At 40.3% G+C, this 22,423-nt stretch overlaps 1 protein-coding gene across 4 annotated transcripts in view; it reads left to right on the forward strand.

Moving 5' to 3' along the window:
- Positions 1 to 22,423, forward strand: part of ldlrad3 (low density lipoprotein receptor class A domain containing 3) — a 107,589-nt gene that overhangs the window by 65,868 nt on the left and 19,298 nt on the right. For all 4 annotated transcript variants that reach the window (XM_086029641.1, XM_086029643.1, XM_086029644.1 and 1 more), the window contains one exon: positions 744 to 878. In XM_086029641.1, the coding sequence (XP_085885767.1) occupies positions 744 to 878 (135 nt within the window). The remainder of the gene's footprint in view (positions 1 to 743; positions 879 to 22,423) is intronic.

Genomic DNA, 22,423 nt, shown 5'->3' on the forward strand with positions numbered 1-22,423 from the left:
TCCCCAGATCTACTTCCACGCACTGTGATTAATTTGATTAACACGTGGTGTCTTCTGTGAGCATTTTCTTTTAAAATTCCATTATATCAATTCAATTAAGTTTCTATACTCCCCATTCACACTAATAGTTATTCCAAGATATATTTAGAGCTGTTCTACCAGAACTAATCCAGCTAAATTGGGGAAAGAGATGCCCTTAAAATGCAGCGCTAGGTTTTACTTTTGCCCTTCTAATACTCTATACAGACATGTTTGCCCTCAGGACCAGAACTGAAAGGTCAGGAGACACATGAAGGCTTTGCTTCCCACTATGCAAGTTCAGCAAATTGGAATCCTTGAATGTAATGTTTTAAAAGGCAGCATGAGATACATTAGATTAAAATACAATGGATTTGGTGACAAAAATGACTTTTCAGACCGTTTTTTAAGTACACTGAGCCAAACAAACAGGATAAATATGATCAGTAACTCCTAGTTTTCATCTGCACTCAAGCAGCAACATTCTGGACTATAACAGAAAGTTAAAATAATGCAACCTTGCAGTCGCTAAAATATGAAGTCGTTTTTGTGCTATGGTGAATTTTTTTATCAATTGAACATACTGTCAATACCGTACCTTTATTCTTGTGTGAGTTGAATAATGCCCTGATGAAAGGCACTCTGACGCTCCTTAGCATGTTGTTAAAGGTCAGTGCAAAACGTCTCTACATGTTGACAGATCTTATTCCTTCTCTTATTTACAGCAGGTAATCCCTTGATGTGCTCTGAAGCCCGCTTCAAGTGTCGAAACGGCCGCTGTGTCGACCGTAGCTTTTTGTGTAACGGGCAAGACAACTGTCAGGATAACAGTGACGAGGAGCTCTGCCTGAGTACAGCAGGTAAGACAAGCTTGTTGAAAGGTTCATGTCACCATAAATCCAAATAAAGATCACCTCAGATTTTGAGGCTCAGCAACACGCATAACTTCACTGTATTTCTGTCCATTCAGTGTCCACATAAAACTCAGGCTTTGTTTTCTCTATGTAGGGCAGCTTGTTGCCCTGAAAGCAACAACATTCTTGATCGTAAACACCGCCAAGACATGTACCCACACGTTTAAGCAAATCCTGATTTCTTGACCTTATTCAAGAACTATAGCACAAGTGTACTGTTTACTATAATAGTGGCTGCAGGAATGCTGCCCCAGTATTGAACAAATTCTTACTTGAACCTTGTTACCCCAATCATGTCAATAACTTTACTGTACAATAAGAAAGGCAAACCAATTAAGTAGTGACAGCAAAACCTGACACTTTTCTAATTTAGCTGTTTATAATGTAGACTTACAACTGACGTTGTATTTATCCTAGTTAAATATGATGATTGCAGTTTAAATGTTAACAAACTTGAGTAAGTGTCATATATTATTAAAAAATAGTTAACACTTTTTTTGCATTTTCTTGCACTTTGATGAAGTATTGAATGACTATACAGTGGTACCTCTACTTACGAAATTAATTGGTTCTGGAAGAAATTTCTTAAGTAGAAAATTTTGTAAGTAGATACGTGTTTTCCATGTAAATGCCCTAATCCGTTCCAAGCCCCCCAATATTCTGACATAAATGTTTTATAAAGCATAAAAATGCATCAAAACATGTAACAAATACATGTTACAATTAGATTATTGCACAATAATTGAGAGCTGTGCATAATGTAAAAAAACAAAGAACAGAGTAAAGAATAAAAATGATGGTCGTTTACCTTGTAATTGCTGTCCTTATCGCTTTTTGCCCTCTTTGGTTCATGTTCTCTCTCGGAAGTGGTTTTTGCCTGGCGTTTTGTAAAGAACTGATTTAATAATGTGGCGACTGTCGATACATTACGGTCATATTCTTTGGCGAGATCAACCAAAGGCATCCTTTTTCATACTTTTCTATTATCTCTTGCTTTGTTTGTATGGATAAAAAACATGATTTTCTCCTTTTTTTCTTTTCCTCATTTCTAATTCACGTAAAACTATTGGAACACCTCACGGCTCGAGGGGCGAATGACGAGGACACTGCATAGACATATCTATCACATATATATCTATCTACCTGTCGATCTACACACATAGACTGTAGACGGTAGAGGTTCCTCTTAGCCAATGGGATGCCAGGAAAATGCTAGGCTAGCCAATGAGTATGTTGCGTTCAGGAAACTGTGGAGCTGCGAGTAGCAGCCCATACTTTTACCTTTCGTATCCTGAACTTTCTTTCGTAACAAGAGGCAATATTTTCCTGTTGAGGCGTTTTCGTAACTTGAAAATTTTGTATGAAGAGACGTTCGTAAGTAGAGGTACCACTGGACAGTGCAAAATATTTAGATGGCTTGCAGATGTAATATTTAATTATTCCATTTATTATTCAAATTTAACAAGACAGATGTAGGAAATGCATTTTTGAGTCTGTGCTTGTTAAAGATGAAACTCGGCCTGACTTCATCCCACTCTCAATGCAAGCGGCTATGATTTCATTCCTCTTTTGAGGGGGATTCGCTTGGATATACAGTATCTTTTCACTAATCACTCACAACATTGTGAGCACTTAAATAGAATGTTATGTAATTGAAGGGCTGAATCAATGTTCAGTTTTGATTGACAGTGTCAGAGAAAGGTTACTTTGTAAAGGCAGAATATTTGTATTGGAGTGCATACGTTGTGGCTGGTCAGTGTACAGTGTGTTCGTATCACCAATATCAGTGAGTGGGGAGCCAAAGTCTTATTCTCTGTCAGTTATAACTGGCAGCCTCGCATCTCACAGCCAGCTGCTGTTGACGGCTTCTGTCAATACTTTAGGCTCGCTTTCAAGGCAAGTCCACATGTTTCCTGCTAGCTGTCAAATAATGGCCATCCTTGTTTATATTTGTGTTTCGGCCCCACCAAGATTTTTTCTGTTGGGAGTGAAGTCATTAAAGAGGAACAAATGGATGCATGCATTGATGGCCTTCAGTAATAAGGCACTAGCATCTAAGCACACATAACAATCATTTATTTTATGCTGAGATGGGCAAAATGAGCATTTATTTGACCCAGTGGGGCATTAATCTTGTTGCATCCTGCCAAATGCCCTGAGATGTCATTAATGTTTTGTAGAAGTAGTCAGCAGAAGTCAATCCTACGTAGAGAGCCTTATTTTTCCTGGGCTTGCTTTCATGCTTTTTTCGTTCTTTTTTTACCGCATGAAATTAGGATGACTGAAAAAGTACAGATAAGTAACTGCATCATTGGAAGCCAAAAGTTTAGTTCTCACTTCTTCTAATCATGGGTTGTCACAGATACATTTGTTGATGATCTTTTCACTTCTCAATTAAAAAACAACAACGAAAGGTACAGTATGTGATGATGAATCTGTCTTCATTTGAAGCAAATGTGGTTCTCATAGGTTGATCTCATTGTTTGACAAATTGTAGGAAACGGCAATTTATCTCATACTCACTTTTCTTTTTAAAAATCACCCTAATCTCCATAGTCTAAAATTTAGCCTGCTTATGAATGCACATACATATGTTGTGTAGACTAATGTTAATTATCCTTCAGTGTGTTCATGAGATGAAAAAAAGAAAAGCAAAGAGCCACAGGATGTTCAGTTACAAAGTAATGGAAACACATACAATATTGATTTAAAACATATATATAATTTAGCAGCTTTCCAATAGTAGTAGATTTGAGAACTGTGATAGCCATGCCCGTGAGCAGATCGGGTTGAATTGTTGTGTTTCCATAATCTTGCTCTGTGTATTGCTCTACTGCATAACTGGATGCTGAAAATTTGTGTATCACAGTAGTCCACATCTCTGAAAAGAATATGCTCGGAATGGCGTTGACCTTCAAAACTTTATTTTTTTTACGTTATCATTCAATTAGTCTTACTTTGAAAAAGTGTGACTTATTGCATCACTGCAATTTGAATCCATGTATGTCTACATGCACACACGCACATGCACCCCCCCCCCCCACACACACACACACACACTCTTTATAATGAGTACAGAGCTGCAGGTGACAGATAAGGCATACAATATCCGCCATAAGCCACCTGCGTTTCCTTCCACACTGTCTCTTCCTCTACCTTTACCTCGGTCCATGTCCTTCCCCACCCAACTAATGACTACTTGCTGCCGTGTATCCACATTGGTTTTCTATTTATGGAAATTAAAGCCAGTGATCAGCCTTATCCCCCTCATAGGAGACTTGGTTATACTGTACCAACCAGTATGTTACAATTAGTTGTACTGCACCATTCTTTTAGGTCTTTAGTGTATTCATTTTCTATTAGTGGCCATAAGATTGTTGGTACATACACATCAGCCTGACACGCATGCTCTTTCACTTTTACACATTCTTTGTGTAATGTGTAATTGTATTTTGTAGTGACAGAGAGATACAAGTACAGCGCTGTGTGCAATCTTCCAAAAATGTAGTATTGCAATCACAGAAGAGGGAGGAGTGAGATCAACTGCCTTTAACAGAAATGAGAAATGGAAAATGCTTCGCATGAAAATGCTCCTCATGAACATAACAGAAAAGACATCACATGCAGTGATGAATAGCAATGCATGAAGGTGGAGGTAAGTAAAGAAACAACCAGGCAGAAAAGGGTATGTATTTTGAGAGGAAGAAAACAGCTTCCATCTCAAATCAAATCCTGATGCTGAGCAGTGGAAATCTGGAAACAGAAAACTAGTTGCTTTTCCCATCTGCACATGGTCTTTGTCATCGAAGCTGAAGGGATTGTTGTTTAAACGGAGCTGCTGGGCATACGGGGCTCTTGCTGTGTTGAGAGGAACACTGGCACATTAAACACTTACCATGTTTGTACCCAGTATATTTAATTTGGGGTGGGAGGAGAGGGGATTCCCGAAAATGCTTACATCAGAGTCTCAATTTACACATACTTTAAGTACAAAAAGCGTGTCGGATTATGTGATGACTTGAGCGGACATTCCAATAGTGATGAAATGTCACATGAAGTCACTTCAAGGAGGCTTCATCTTGGCAGTCTTTTAAGGTGACATTGATCTGAGAGAGAAGCAGCAGAAACAGAGTGGCTAGCGTGAATGTCAACAAAGATGAGAGGGCTCAAGGTTTAACATTTGACAAACTCCATAGCGCATGTTTTCAATTGGAAATATGATTTGCATCGGCATAAGAATCAAGCATTTTGTATGTAACAGTCTTCATTTGGTTCAAGTGACACAATTAAACATGTTTTGCTCCCCAGTGGCACAATACTGTTGTATAGTATCAGGGATGTAAAAATGTATTGAAAATCGATATAAATGCTTAAAATATGTATCGATGTAAAAAAATAAATAAATAATCAATTCGCAACACCATGTTAACAATAGCCGCTCTCTCATGTCTTGCCTACTCCAGCACACATGCGCAGTAGTGGTATTCCGGTTCATCCGTGATGTAAACAGAAGCAGTGTGAGTAATGGTGTCATGGCTACCCGAGTTAAAGTTAACAACAGAATCCCAAAGTTCGGGCATATTTCACAATTCGTTAAAAATTAATTTTTGTCGGGCCGGAGCAAATAGTAATCGCCTATAGGCCGGTCCACCTATCATTTTAAACTGCTGCAACACACCTGATTCAAATGATCAGCAAGCTCTTGAGAAGCCTGATAACGATCCTGATCATTTTAACAGGTGTGTTACAGCAGGGAGAAATGGAAAACCTGCAGGACTGGTGCCCTCGAGGACCGGAGTTGGTGACCCCTGTTTTAGTGTGTCAAGGGTTGATGCTTGTGCAATTAATTACGTGCAATTTGGAGTGTGCATGTGTGTCATGTTTCATGTGTTTTACAAATTTAAGCCCACCTATCGTGTTGGATTGGTTTCACTTCAAATATACGTGCAAAAAATAAAAATAAACAAAAAGAATCTGTTCCTCTCACTCTTTTAGAGTTGTTGTGATGCTGTGACCTTGCATTCCCCCCCCCCTGGATAATAATTTTCATCTGGTTTCAGTAACAATCCACTGAACACTGAATTTTGTCATCATGAGTTTCCTGCTTTGTGGGATTTAAGGGAAGCCTTTGTTTACATAATACCCACTCAATTATGCAGTGTATAAAATCTGTAATAATTTGTCTTTTGTGAATTTTTAAGGCTCATAGCCTTGTGTTGCCTTGTGTGAAATACAGAGCATCCATGAAGTTATGGAAGCATCCATCCATCCATTTTCCATATTGCTTATCCTCTTCAGTGTCGCAGGTGAGCTAGAGCCTATTCCAGCTGACTTTTGAGTGAAAGGTTGACTACACCCTGGACTGGTCCCAAGTCAGTTGTAGGGTCTATACACATATACATATAAATATATATAAGTTTTCCGGTCATAATCGTGTCGGGGTGTGGGGCACCATCGGACTATTCAGCTTAGGGCAACGAATGGGGTAGCAGCAGCCCTGTGTCCCGCATTGTTTATTTTACCATGCTGTGTGTTCACATGCGTGTTCAATATGCTTCGATCGCATCATCCGCACCTCCCGGCACACATTCCCGCTTATGCGTACGTACTGAATTGACTTTATTATACACTACTTCAGGCATGTCCAGCTCGGGTCCGAAAGGGCCGCTTTCCTGCCTGTTTTCCATCCATCCCTGCTGCAACACACCTGATTAAAATGATCAGCTCATCAGCAAGCTCTGAAGAAGCTTGGGAACAATCATGACCTTTCTAATCAGCTGTATTGCAGCAGGGTTAGATGGAAAACAGGCAGGACACCGGCCGTTGAGGACCGAGTTTGGACACCCCTGCATTGTATGTATCTGCTGTTTTGCATAAGCACTGTGGTTTCAACAATCCATCCATACAGCCCAGACATTTTAACAAGCAAATAGTTGACATGGGGCTGTTTATACACTTCAGCTAATGCAGTATTTCCGACCTCTTCATTAACATTGACCGTAAATTAGACAATGATATGTTGTCGGTCTGATGTATGGAAGGAATGTCAGAGTAATTCAACGGCCCCGCAGCCTTTATTCAATCATGGTATCCCTTAGCTTGCTAATAGCATCTCCTACTGCGATTTCCCCACACACTAATTGCTGCCACAGTACAGCTCCAAATAACGTAGGTGCATTAGATTAACACGTTAATTAATGTGCAATTTTGGTAGCGCAGAACTGTATGTCACTGAAACGGTCGAGTAATGCCCTTCATCAGCAGCACTCTTGGGAGCTGGCAGAGTGAAAAGATGTGGGCGGGAGTGTGAAATGGTGTAAGAGAATGTAATGGCTGTAGACTGAGGTGTAGGAGTCCAATGTCTAGTGTGAGGCAACTCTTATAGGAAGTCACAAATGTCACCACTGCCAATGGATTCAAACTCTTGAAAATGATTCGGAAAGCATGTTTACAAATCTGTTTTGATAGCATCTTGGTTTATCTGCAAAGAGAGATGGCCACTTTAGCTGCTGCACACATGAGACAGCTAAAATAGCATTTTAAATGAGAGCGCACTTAGTATGTACAGTGTAGCGTCACGATTCATCAGCTCATGTGGAGTTGACATCACTACTATATGTTTTCTAATGCAAAATGTTTTTATAGTGTTATTCCAGTTATTGTTGGAGTACAAAGGTGCACTTTTCTTTCTTTGAAACCTTCTCATCTCCTGCTTAACAAGGCCATAAGTGTCAGTATTCTTAGAACGCTTGTTCTTGAATTCATTGTTGGAAAAGGTTGTGGCCACACCAAAGTGTAATGCATGAATCACTCCGTGTCTTCAGAACAGTTCCAGTCAACTGTCACTTGTCAACTCTGTGCAAATCAACAGCTTTTCCTTCCTCGACCTATGCAGTTGTCATGGTGATGGTCGGTCAAGTGATGACAGGCACCAACAGACTGCTTGAGGAATTTCACTGTGAACAAAAGCTCCTCTGTTGCTTTTGGTTCGTGCTGCTTGAGGAGAAATAGCGGGCTTTTACCTGGATGTGTGTTTGCATGTGTCATTGTGCATATCGTCGCTGTCATGTGAAAAACATCCATCCATCCATCCATTATCGATACCGCTTATCCTCACAAGGGTCGCGGGGCGTGCTGGAGCCTATCCCAGCTGTCTTGGGGCAGTAGGCGGGGGACACCCCGAATTGGTTGCCAGCCAATCCCAGGGCACACAGAGACAAACATCAGCACTCACAATCACACCTAGGGGCAATTTAGAGAGTCCAATCAACTTACCATGCATGTTTTTGGAATGTGGGAGGAAACCGGAGTTCCCGGAGGAAACCCACGCAGGCACGGGGAGAACATGCAAACTCCACACAGGGAGGCCGGAGCAGGGATCGAACCCACGACCTCTGAACTGTGATGCGGACGTGCTAACCAGTCAACCACCCATGTGAAAAACACTTATCTCCAATTTTGGAAACTTTTAATTTTCACTTTAATGCGATGTCTGTAATGCAGAAACATGATTAATGTGAAAATAAGAAAATGAAATCAAAACGGTGATAAGTATTTTTCACATGACAGCGACGATATGTGTTTGTGGCAGAGTCAGCTGGACTTGAGCTTGTCAGTACAATAATGGGGCCTCTAAAGGCAAATGTACAGTGGACCCCCATGTTTCGTGAAGAAGCGGGACCAGACCGGCATGCAATTAGCGAAAATCTTCATAATACAGTACTCACCAGTTCTGTGTAAGTCGCTGTCACTTGTGGAATTGTTCAATATTTTAATCACTAAATAGTTAATGAAATGCTTTGCAAATGTGATTGCTCTACAATATGTATTTATCAGGTTCTTAAACTGAACTAATCCAGAATGAAATCCCACATGAATCTTGAGGGGCAGTGCCCTTAATAACGGACAGCATTTAGGAAGAAACTGAAGTCCACCTAAGTGATGCATTAAGTGTCATCTCTCGCTGTAAATGGGCCAGGTTATTTTCTGCTCCATGCCAATTCTGTAAGTGTGCATTCACCCACAAAACCATTTAGCTGAAGTTGTTGCTGACAGACCATAGCAATTGTAAATGCGAGTTATAATTCAGACCTGAATGTCGGGCGTTCCATATCCATGTACTGTATACGCTGTTTGTGTATTCATCAGGGAAATGCTAAAAGAAAGGGGAGAACCCTGCACAGGAGAGAGAAGCGAGTCACGTCAGAGACAATGAGAGACAGAAATGTGAGTGGATGGAGGGTTTGCAGAATTTAAAACATGATGGGGAAAAAAAGAGCTAAAGTAAAATGTGTGAAATAGGATGGAAAGATGGAGGAAAATAAAGAATGAGGCTGAGAATGATTCAGAGTCAGAGAAAAGATGATGGAGATGAGGGATTAAGGAAAGTGACAAAGCTATTGAAATGTATAACTCTGGATTCAGTGTGTGGAAAGACAGGGAATCATGGGGGTGGACAAAGAACAGGATGATAGAGATGGTAGAGCGGGGAGGGGTCATGGCCAGATAGAGAAAACTAGATGAAGGAGAAAACTGTGAAAGTAAGCAAAATATTGTGGTATTTGCTGAAATTGGAATGAACAAGTAGTATAAATGCAGGAGACTGAGTGATAAGGATGACTGGATTTAAGTTGAGCCACTATAGTGAGATGGAAAAAAACAGCTATGCAGTAAAAAGAAAGTATGAAAGCAGAAAGAAATGAAGAAAGAAAAAAGTGGGAAGAAAAATTGGGTTTTAGCAGGTCTCTTTTGAAGCTTAAGTGATTCAATTCATTGTAATTACTAGAGGCCCCTCAGTCGTTTTGTCTTCTTCTTTTCCTGAAGTGAAATCTTCTCTGTTTCTGTGACTCATTCCTCAGATGGAACTTCAACCTTGCAATTTCTGCCAGCGTTGGCTTTTAATTTCCATACGCCGTATTTTTGTCGTGATGTCTCCTTGGAACCTAACCTAACCGCAACACGGTGTGAGTCAGTCACAGACTCTTTCTCGCGCTATAGTGTTCTGTACTGCAGACAGTTTTCCTGCTTTCATATCCCTTTTGGTAACTTATGTGCCGACTCTTTCTTTCTTTGACAACTTCTGCCTATGACACAATCTTGTTTAGAGAAATTATTTTGGGCATTGTCCATTGTTGTTGGAGTGACTGAATGGCAATAATCTACTTCAAAAACAGATTGGGTTGTGAAATAACAAAAGTGAATTTATTATCGATTAGGTGTCACACCACAAGAGAGTTGTTTATTATCTTGACAACTTCTTATTGAGTGGCATCACATGAATATTGGTGGCGTGGAAGCCTTATACTTCCAAATTCAATCACTTTTCAGGAGACCAAAAAAACAAACAAATGCATGTTTGTGCAACATTAAGCCATTTCCAACACATTGGATTGGTCAATAATTTCTCATATAAAATACATATAAAAAATAGCGCACACTTGTGAACTAACCAATAATATAGATTTGTGACAAAATAGGAAATTTACCAAATTTTGACAGATTTCGGCCCGACCGACGCCAGCAAAATGAAGACTCCAAACTAACAAACCCTCACAGCCAAAAAGTGATTTAGATAATCATATACAAAGCTTTGTTTTCAATACTTTCGAACTCATCATTTTTAAATACAGGGTATTGTTTGACTTCCAAATGCACCAGTATTGACAGTGTTGAGCTGCTCATGAGGTAATGTCAAAAGGCACATTTGATTCACATTTGATTGTGTACTCCTGGATTCAAAATCAACTTTTGTGTTTCTTTGCTTTATGTTTGTCAAGTGAGCTACAAGGCAATTTCTGTTGCAACCACTCACACCAACTGAATGACTAGACCAAGTGGGTTCACTCCTGAGGGATGGGTTTTGAGTGATGCTTTATGGCTACTAGTGTCACAAAGAAGCAGAATCCCCTGGCAGTTTGCTGGGAAGCTTTTGCATTGAAATTCATAGAAACAGGATCAAAATGCGGAGCTGTGCTTTCCTTCACATATACTATTTTCTTTTTGGGTGAAAATAGGACTATGATTTATAAATTTAGAAGAGCTATATGCAACAAAGAATAGTTGTTGTTTTTTTAATTTGACAAATTAGGTATTTTTCACCTCTTGATTTTACAATCAGTAACAGTGTTTAACAGTTTTTGAGTAGAGCAATTAAATAATGTATGTTGGCTGATAAGTAGTTAAGTTCTTCTATGAATCGTCAAACAGGTGCACATTTTCTTGAAATAGGTGTGTATTTTGTTTCATACAGTGTATTCTATAATTCATCCCTCCATCCATTCATTATCCAATCCACTTCCACATTATCACAGGGGTCGCGGGCGTGCTGGACCGTATCCCACCTGTCTTCGGGTGGTAGGCGGGATTGCCAGCCAATCGCAGGGCACACAGAGACAAACAAACATTCGCATTCACAATCACGCCTAGGGGAAATTTAGAGTGTCCAATTAACCTACCATGTATGTATATTAGGGATGGGACGAGACAAAATGGGATGGGACGAGAGGTCTCATGAGATTGAGTCCGCGAGAACGAGATGAGACGAGATTTTTGCTAAATTTCGAATATAAAAAAATACCTAATTTTTTCAGTATTCAAAATGTTTTTTATCGAACGGACTGCAAGAAAATTAATCATCCAGCTCTAAAGTGCAAATGCAAACAGGAGTCACTTTCGTTACATGCTCTCAAACATTGCTGCAATAACAGCTAAAGCTGAGATCTTTCCTCTTACTGAATACTTTGACAAAATCCAACTGTGCTCGTGGGGCAGTAACTCAATTGTATATAGTGTTTCATGTTAATTTGTTGGCTTTATTTAATTATATTTTTATTTATATGTTATATATTTGTTCATATTTTTTATGTATTTATTAATAGATTTATCACCGCCTCTTATTGTTTTTTTAATTTATTGTATTGTTTTTAAAGTGCTTTGTTACAGCTCTAGCTGTTATGAAATGCGCTATATAAATAAAATTGTATTGTATTTTAGAGTTCAACTTGTTTCTCAGTCGATCTTCAACAAGAGGAATGTCACTGCGTCTGTGTCAAGATTTCTGCAACTCGTCGTAGTTCTGGGCTCCTCAGAGCTGCAGATATGGCTCCCCAGCTTCACGTATCGCCACATCCATGTTGCGAGCGTTGTTGGTCACAACAGCGACTCCGTGATTTGGCCTCAGAAGTTCCCATTCGGTGACATCTCCTTTTAGGACATCTGCTATATTCACCCGGACTTCAAAACACCGTCAAAAGAAAATAGATCTCGTGCTGCGCAGGGACGAGAATTGCGATTGGCTGGCAACCAATTCAGGGTGTCCCCCCGCCTACTGCCCGAAGGCTCAAGCATGCCCCGCGATGTTGGCCGTAGCAATTATGGGAGTCATTATTTCATTAATTAATAGCAGCTGAATTTGACTGTCTGCAGTACATTCAGCCGCCACTAGGGACACCACTTTGTTTTTTCTTTATTGAATAAAAAGGCGTCTGTTTTGGGGTGAACGATGAGATGAGAAATTTGCAGTTGTGAGAGAGCCGTTCATTTTTAGGAGCCAATCTGGTTTGGTATTTGGTAACATGGCGCATCTTGTAACTAATATACTACTCTATGTGTCAGCACACATTTTTAATAAAAACTCTAACTTCCTAAAGCTATAAAAGAAAAAAAAAGTTACAGTATATGCAAACACACTTGAGTACCCTGTGCAATTGCTTTTTTTTTTTTAATATACTGTGATTCTATATGAAATTAGGACATATCAAGTTATCTTCCTTATAGCGTACGTGTAATTGCATCATCCTCCTTAGCCAAGCTTCCACTGTGTGACTTGATCAGCCTACTAACATTTTATCACTGCAGCTCCCTCAGGCCACAGATGCTGCATTGTCGGAAGCTGCATCATTAATCCAATTGGCCCAAAGTTGAATCACTTGCACAGTGTGCCAGTGTGCACAGTTTCATGTTTGCATGCTAGCTCATGGGGAAGACATTGTAACGCAGGGGTCTCCAAATCCGGTCCTTGGGAGTCCCTCTCCAGCTTGTTTTATAGGTTTCCCTGCTCCAACACACCTGATTCAAATGATAAGCTCATCACCAAGCTTTGCACAAGCCTGTTAATGATACCTCATTTGAAGCAGGTGAGCTAGGGAAACATAAAACAGACTGGATAAGCGATCCCGAGCACTGTACTTGGAGACCCCTGTTGTAACTAGGGATGCTCCGATCTATTGGGCACCGATCATGATCGGCCGATTTTTGTGAAAAATTACGTGATCGGAATATTCGATCAATGCCTTTTATTGCCGATCAAAACATCCGATCACCCGCAGACCATGCTAGGCTGCCGCGAGGCGAAATGGCAAAAAAGTTGATTTGTTTAATACGCGACGATGTTCCTCCGTCCAAAAGCATCACTCGCGCCGCCCTGCACGCAACCGCGCCCGCCTGCGCGCGCTACTTTGACTCAAATTGAAATGCGCTGCCAGAAAGGCTCCCTAACGCAGCCGCGCCTCCGCTGCGAGCAGAGGGGAGGGACGCAACACAAGGCTGCAAGGCTTGAGCTACGGGTGATCGGATGTTTTGATCGGCAATAAAAGGCTTTGATCGAATATTCCGACCACCACAGTTGGTGTGAACATAGCATTGTCTGTATCGGCCGATCTAACTCACGCATGATCGGTATCGGTGTCATAAAACCTGATCGGAACATCCCTAGTTGTAACGTTACATGGACGTGTGTATTCCTGAGCTTTGCGCTGCTGGATAGCTGGATATAGGCTCTTGAATATATGTGCATAATTTCAAACTCACAAACTGATGTACATGTATGTATACGGGGCTGTGAAATGAAAAACCGTAAATGAAATAGCTGTGAATGTGAACAGCAACTTTTGCTGCCTAAGACTGACCAAATCCAAAATTGTTGTCTGATCCATTAACAGAGGCCCCTACTAAAATGGGGGAAGGAAACGAAAACATCTTAGATGCAAAATTGTGCTTGTCAATTTCAATTTAGTTATTTGAAGGGGCAGCGCAAGTTGATGAACGTCATATACAAATTGCAGACGTAAACAAGCCAGATTATAGCCATAGGCTAATTTCCATCTGTTGTCCCAAGGCAGATGGCCTTAAAATAAAAATAAAAATTATAAACATGGGAAAAACACATAACAATAAAAAGTGTGGTAAAAGCAAATGCAAATACATAGGTTAGCAATAAAGTGCAATGTGCAATTCAAAACTACATTCAATAATGTAAATTTTGCAAAAACCCGCGCACACACATCCTAATCCAAATAATTTGCTCACCATTACCCCTGGTTTAGGAAATAATTAGCGGTTGGAATATTAAATCAGCTAAAATTGTTAAAAGTGTGTACAAGACTGGTTGGACAACCGCCAGTTTTTTAGCTCTGTTTTAAAGAAGGTGTAAGTGAGGCATTCTCTAACTCTGAGTGGTAGGCTGTTCCACAATTTCCCACCCGTGATGGACAGAACTGCCTGACGGAAAGTGGTTCACCTGTAAGGGATTGCACAGTCTCCTCTCATTACAGCTCTCGTTAACCTGGCTGAGGTTTGAATGTTAGCACATTCTATGAATTCATTTAGTGGAGGAAGGGCCAGGTCGTCTAATGTTTTGTACACCAGGCTTGCTCGTTTCAAATCGACTAAATGAGTGAAACTCAGAATGTCATACTTATGTAAAATTTTGCAAGTGTGATGAGTTAACGTTTTTTTTTATCAAGTATTTCCAGGGCTTTGTTGTAAAGTGATTCCGCTGCTTTTAATGTTGTTGCACCTGTAAATGACCAGCTTGTTAGACAATACTCCAAACGGGAGATGATCACAGAGGATAAAAACATATTGGCTGCCTTGTCCTTCAAGTTGTTCCTGATTTGCTTAAAATTTTGAAGGTGAAATTTGGTGGAATTAGAGAGGTTTTTTTTTTAATGATAGGCAGGGATCAAGAGTGACTCCGAGGTATTTGAATTCTTTCACTAGACTGAGTTCCTTGCTTAGTACTATCTAGTACCATGCTTGAGTTTGTTATTTCTAGCTGAGGTTTACTGAACATCATACGTACTGTTTTTTTTTTTTATTCAGCAAGAGACAAGATTTAGTTAGCCATTCCCGAATACACGTCAAGGCACGTGTGAAGGTGTCAGAAAGCTCAGTAGTTGTTTTTTCCACATCATCAGCATAGTACAAATTGCGTACATTCTGGCATTGCCTAGGCAAGTCATTAATAAACAAAGAAAATAAAATGGGCCGAGGACCGACCCCTGTGGAACCCCAATGCTGCACTCTAGGCTGACTGACTTGACACCATCGACAGTTAAATATTGTTTCCTCTCATATAGGTATGAGTTAAACCAGCGTCTCGCATGTTCTGAAAAGTTGAACTGAGTCAGTGTGGACAGTGTAGTGTACACAATTTAGAACCTGATGATTTACAGAGTCTGAGGCTTTTTTTTAAATCTAAGATTGTTGTAGTGATGAAACGAAATAGAATGATGGACAATAAACTCTCGGCAGTGGGTGAAGGGCTTATGGCTACCAAAATAGAGGAATGGCCCGCTTTGCTATGACTGGTGTGAGAAAAATAGATAAAAAAAAAAAACCGATGAAAACCTTGTTAAATCTATGGTTTTGTGCAAATTGTGGGACAAGAGGTTTGCATCTTGCTTGCTTACTCTTGCTTTTTTTCATTTTTTTTCAATTGATGTGATTCAAGGAATACAAACATTGATTCAATTAATCGCTTAGCTCAAAGTGAATCATGACAACTGACTGACCCACTCAGCTACTAAAGCATAACTTATTTTTACTCGACAGACACATCCCTGTCTGTGAGGCTGAAGGAAGATGTGAGTAGCAGAAAGCAACTTGGTGGGTGTTGTTGTGTTATTTAACTTTGATAAAAGACTCCGGGGCCTCATTCTCCTCCTCCAGCATGACCGGGCCTATTGTTGAAAGAGAGCGATTCGACGGTGGAATAGGCACTGGGGTCTTGCTCCACTTTTTTACTAGGAGCAGAATAAAGCAGAAACAGAACCGAGTGAAGGCTGGAATTGTATGCTGGAAATTATATTTGAAATATACGCATGTTTAGTAGTGTTGGGAATTGCATGTTTAAACATTTGAAGACAGGAGACTTCCCTCTAAACTTTCTTTTCTCAGAGTCCACAGTTATTGTAGCAGGACCTTCTAGGAAAAGTGTTTCTATGATATGCGCTTAGGAAGTTGCTGCTTATGGTACAGTACCTTTAACAAATTAAGCTTGATCAGGGTCTAATTTTGGCCTTTGGACTTGGATCTTGGGCCTTTTCTGAATGTTAATGCTTATGCATAGAAAAATATACTAAGCCTCTGTTGTGGTTATGAAACAAGGCACACAAACAATATAACAAACATTGTATTTCAAATTTAAATGATCCCTGTTATTTCCTTAAAGTGGGAGCCAACTCACAAATTCTCATTACAATAATATGTTCTATATAGCCCCACTAGTCCAAGCACAGTACTGTGATTAATGTTGTGTTTGTGAATTTGAATTAAACAGCAAAATCCACCCGTTTTTATCCATCTTAGAGGCTGGTCATTTTGCCACTTGCTGTCCACTGACTATGACATCACAGTTGCTCAGGGAACAACCAATCACGGCTCACTCATTTTGTGAATTTCATCAAAGAAAATTCACAAGCTGAACCGTGATTGGTCGTTACCTGAGCCCTGTGAGCAACTGTGATCATTTTCAGTCGACAGCAAGTGGCAAAATGGCCAACACCTGAGCTGGACAAAAATGAGTAGATTTTGCTGCCTAATTTTATTCTACAAACACAATATTGATAAAAATACAGTGTTTAGACTAGTGGAGCCACATAGAACATATTGTAAAGAACACTTTTGAGTTTACTTCCCATTAAGTATTATGACAGTTAATAATGCAATAGATGAGTACCATAATGTGTTGCACATTTTCTGTAAGTATTCAAGACTTGGACATGAAGTATCCTTCTCAGTGGACCTTTGAAACGCAACACAATCTGTTCCAGGACGCTGTTAAACCTTTGATATGGTCAGATGAACTTTTTCTCATTCCCTTATTGCAACAATAAAATGTGTAGCGTACCTTACCTTTGATGAATACTGCTTTCAGTGATAAGTTCTCATAACCATTTAATCATAGCCATCTTCCTCTTTGGCTTATCATCGCTAATACCCTTGTGAAAGGGTGTACACACTTAAAAAGTCATAGAAAACATTTTGAAATGTACATATTTGAAGGCAAGGGAACAATGAGATAAGATATTTCTGATCTGCTTTATCTCCCCTGTCTCATCTGTTTGTTAGTGTTCTGGTTTCTTCTTTTACTTTTAGATAGTATTCTCTTTGAAATGTTAAGTTAAAATCCATGTTGTTCATTCACTGAGCAGTTTAGGTTTAAAGGGGGCCACGATAACTCCTGAACAAAATCAGCAGAATGTAACACTTATTCTGTTTTAATGAACTGAACTCAAAGGTCTAATGCTACGTTCACACTGGCCGCCACATAAAATGTGGTGTGGCGTGCCTCGCGAAAGTTGGATCACGGGTGTTCATTTGCAGAGCTGGGCATCGCCTATTTCCCGTCTGCATATTTAATCGGCTCACATGGTCTGAGTCAGCCAAACGGCGCCAGGAACGGACTTAACCTGCACTACCTCACACGCAGGTGCCGCACTCCTGACACGTGGCCGAGTAAGGAAAAAAAATAACAAATAAATGTTTGGTGGCGTGTCTGCTCGTGCCTTGAAATATGCTGGACAGAAAGCGGTGGCGGTTAAGCAATGCCCAGTTCTGATTACAACTGTCTTTAAGTAAATGCAAATATACTGAAAAGATGAATCAACTCCTTCGCTGGTCCTCACAGTTTGCTTTGCAGGACAGATTGAAAAGCTCACCGGTGCTCAAGTTTAGTCTGAATCGACGATGGAACCCCGTTTAAAAACTTTTCCAAAACTCAGTTCTCACTGTTCACAAGGGAATTTTTTTTTTTTTCCTCCTATACTGTACGTCCGATCAGCCATCTTTCAATGTCACAATGAACTGAATCGCATTTTTGCTACTATGATCACCATCACATTTTTGGGGACCCTTTCTCTTGTGGCATCACAAAAACACACGTATGATGACAGATAGATGAGAGGTCACCAACCTTTTACACATAGACAGCTAGTTCTTAAGTACAGGTTAATGTTAAGGGCTACAAGTTGAATGACCACTTCTGAAATAATGAATTTCATCCCATTACCTTTAATTTCATGTTATTATTACTGTAATTTCTCCAGTATAACATGCCCTTGTGTATTATAAGCACCCTAAAAATGCTGGAACCATTGTATTTCCGCATGCATTTGTTGCTGCAGACGGCCAGACGTTTGTAGCACTCTTCTGGCAACCAAAATATCAATCCAGAGATTAAGACCATTGTTTTTATTTTTCAAATAAAATTAAAGTTTTGTCATTCCTGTAAAGCGAAGCTCATGTCGCTTGGGGACGGGGGTCATGGCAATATACATGCATGACTACAAGTAGGTGTGGCCAGCTACTACAGCACAGCAATGGCTAAGGTAGGATAAAAGTATTTGTTTTTTTGTTTCATCACTAGGTAGAACTATGGCGTTGGTAGACTCCACACAATATTGTATTAATTTAGCAAATAATGCTTGTGTGAGTGGTCATTTACTGAAATGCAGCTCAGGTTGAACAGGCTAAAGATTCATCACAGTTAGTCCGATCACTACTTAAAGAGGTCAACCCAAACATATCTATTTTAAGAATATGTTCTATGCAGGCCCACTAGTTGAAACACGGTTCTGATTAATATTGTGTTTGTGGAATATGAGTTAAGAAGCAAAATCCACGTGTTTTTAGCCATCTCAGGAGGCGGCCATTTTGTCACTTCTTTCGACTGAAAATGACATCACAGTTGCTAAGATTTGTATTTCTGAAAACGAACAAGCGTGAAAATGGCGATGTGGCGAAAAGGAAAGTACTTTGGGAAAGTACTTTCCGTCTGGGGAAGCCACGAAGCATGGCATTGAGTAACAAGTTTGTTTTTATTCACGATTGTTTCCTGGGTCCTCGCCCTGGCCCATTTCGATGCTTGGTGAGCAGCGAAAATATTGTATATGCATTTTTAATATTTGACATTACATACAGTATAATATTGGAATAAAGTACACCTTTTTCACAACCCCTCGGTACTGGTAAGCATCTGTACAATGTGACGAATGTTCTTAATGTCATTTGTACTCGTGTAATACGACTCCTCGATTTTGAGTGTATACTGTAATCGAGTAATTTGATGAAAATGACAATGAATCCATCCATCCATTATCTATACCGCTTAGCCTCACAAGGGTCGCGGGGCATGCTGGAGCCTATCCCAGCTGTCTTCGGGCAGTAGGCGGGGGACACCCCGAATTGGTTGTCAGCCAATCGCAGGGCACACAGAGACAAACATCCGCACTCACAATCACACCTAGGGGCAATTTAGAGTGTCCAATTAACCTACCATGCATGTTTTTGGAATGTGGGAGGAAACCGGAGTACCCGGAGAAAACCCACGCAAGCACGGGGAGAACATGCAAACTCCACACAGGGAGGCCGGCGCCGGGATCGAACCCACGACCTCTGAACTGTGAGGCGGACGTGCTAACCAATCGACCACCGTGCCGCCCATGATAATGAATTATGGTCCTCTATGTGAAGACACCGATCATGTGAATTATTTCTTACAATAATTATCAACAATGATTTAACGAGTTATGAAGCATAAATGCATGCAACACATTATTTCTCCAGGTCTCTGCAAGTGTTTAAAAGATCACTTCTACAATATTCCTAGGAAATGTCCCAATAAAAATGTCCCATCAGTGTTGAACTATTCTTAGAACAGGCACACGGGCAACTCATGCAGCCCTTGTAGGCAAACTTGCGCCCTTGGGAACCATTTTACGGGTTCTTCTGTGCAACGTTTTACATGCCAAAGTATAAGAATTCATTTCTCTCCAAAAAACCATAAAGTCGGAATTCTGATTATTTGCTGCCATTGCAAAATGCTAAATTCAGGTTAAAATATTTCCACATGTACTTAGCGTTACCTTTGTGTTAAATAATTTTCACTTTTTCCTCCAGTTGTCTGTCATCCCATATCTACCTCTTTGCTACTCAGGCTGCCAGACGTGTCTGTGACTCCCTGTGTGACTCCTGCTTGTCATCTTGCCTGCTGTTTAGTCTGTGTTGCTCCAGGCAGCAATCCAACGTGGTCTCTCGATGAAGCCGGTCTATGTCCCAGGATCCTATTGCTGCACATGTGCAAAGACCCTAAATAGATCCAATATCTTATCTATTGGCCATCTCAATCACATCTAAGCTTTTTACTCTGTTGACACATGTATCAGGAACATCTGAGCTTGATATGCACTGTCAGGCTATCTTCCAGTAACCTTTGAGTCCAACAGAAAGTTGCCATGGCGACTGTACCCATTAGACATGATAGGACGAGCCAGTAGTCAAAGCCTAAATGATCCTTTGCAACATTTTGTCCTTCATCCTCTCCAACCCAGCTCTTCATGTAAAAAGCAATGATAAAAAAACACTATGCTAAGATTTGGTGCCTTGAACATGCTGACAATATATCACATACAGAATCTCCCAAAAGTGTCACGCCCAATGCCCACATCCATCCATCCATCCATCCGTTGTCTATACCGCTTATCCTCACAAGGATCGCGGGCATGCTGGAGCCTATCCCAGCTGTCATCGGGCAGTAGGCGGGGGAATGCCCACATATTTTTGTAGATATGTTTCCATGTTCTTTTCATGGGACAACTCTGGACAAGTGACACTTGTACAATGTAAAGTACTAGTATGTAGCTTGTCTAACTGTAAATGTACTGTTACTTCTAAATAACTCTCCTTAGAACTGCCAACATGGTCTGTGACGTACTGGGGAGCGCATGATCTCCTCCCTTAAGAAATTGGGTGACAGGACAGTGTTTCATCATAACCCCAAACACACCTCTAAGATGACCACTGCCGTGCTAAAGAATCTGAGGGTAAAGTTGATGGACTGGTCAAACATGTATTGAGACCTAAACTCTTTTGAGCATCTGTGGGGTGTCCTCAAACAGAAGGTGGAGGAGAACTTTCTCCAACATACACCAGTTCCATAGCATTGGAGAAGTAGAAGATTCCAAGTGGCAACCTCTGAAGCTTTGGTAAATTCCATACGGGTCATGAGGGTCAAGGCATGGATGGGAAATAATAGAGGCCAGTGGCCAAACAAAATATTGACACTTTTGGCACAATGTGGACATTTTCACTTAGGGGTGTACTCCCTTTTGTTGCTAGAGGTTATGTCATATTAATAACTTGCTTTGAGGGAAGCAACCGTATTTGTGGATTTTGCTTCTGCTGGCTTATTATGCATGTAAATCAGTAGTGATGAAAGCATTAGAATGCATCATGTATGCAGTCAAACCTCCAATATCGTCAAAACTCTTGGGTTTGACAACAGTGATTCTATATATTGCATGCATCCGTGTTTAACAATGCATGTGTGATACCACATTAGAATATGAAAGTCATGATTCTAACTTCTGAGTAGCTATGCTGTAAATGCTGTACTTAATTGTTCATAATCCTTCTAGCGAAATATAGGTTGTTTTTGTTTTCTGTGCTTCAACTTCTCACAGCACACATTTCCTCCTAAATGCATGTGAGCATGTTCTTTCACGTATTTTGTGTCTCTCCACTCTCTCTACCCGATGCTGATTTCATCTAGCGTATCCCCCACGCCTCTACCCCACTTCTGTCCTCTGGTCGACCACAATAAGCCTTGACTGAGTGTAATGGTGGTTCCGATTGCAGCAAGCAATGAAGCGAACAAGTTATTATAGGACAGGCAAATAGAGGTCCCATGAAGCATGACAACCCCCTTTTACACACATTAAAGTATAAACCAGCAGTCAACATGTACTGTATACTCAAGACATTATGCTACATGTACACACACTATGAGCAGTAAATCCTTATTTCTGTATTTATAACATAGAAAACAAACATGCAGCACATGACAGGACACAGCAGCGGAGAGAGGAAAATGAAGTCAGAATAAATAGAATAGCCCTTTTACTGAATGGTTAACATAAGCAAGGCATGTGTGTGTCATTTGACAGCAATTGTCAGATAGTCAAGTTAATTTTTCATGACCTTGGCAGTTTGTGATGGTTAATATGACAATAACAACTCATAGCAGAGGACATCGTGGGTGATCAAATTCCATTTCTCCATCAAGTCTTTTTTTTTTTTAATAGCACTTAACTGATCGAAAGGTCTCGTGGTGGCAGGAGCCAAAACCATCTAATAAACATTCATAACCTCATGCACACCTGTAAGCAATTTAGAGTCTTCATTTAAATGAATGGGCAAAATGTTCAACAGTG

Source organism: Filicampus tigris, chromosome 4 (genome assembly GCF_054856515.1).
Source record: "Filicampus tigris isolate MCC_2025a chromosome 4, RoL_Ftig_1.0, whole genome shotgun sequence".
NCBI classification, from domain to species: domain Eukaryota; kingdom Metazoa; phylum Chordata; class Actinopteri; order Syngnathiformes; family Syngnathidae; genus Filicampus; species Filicampus tigris.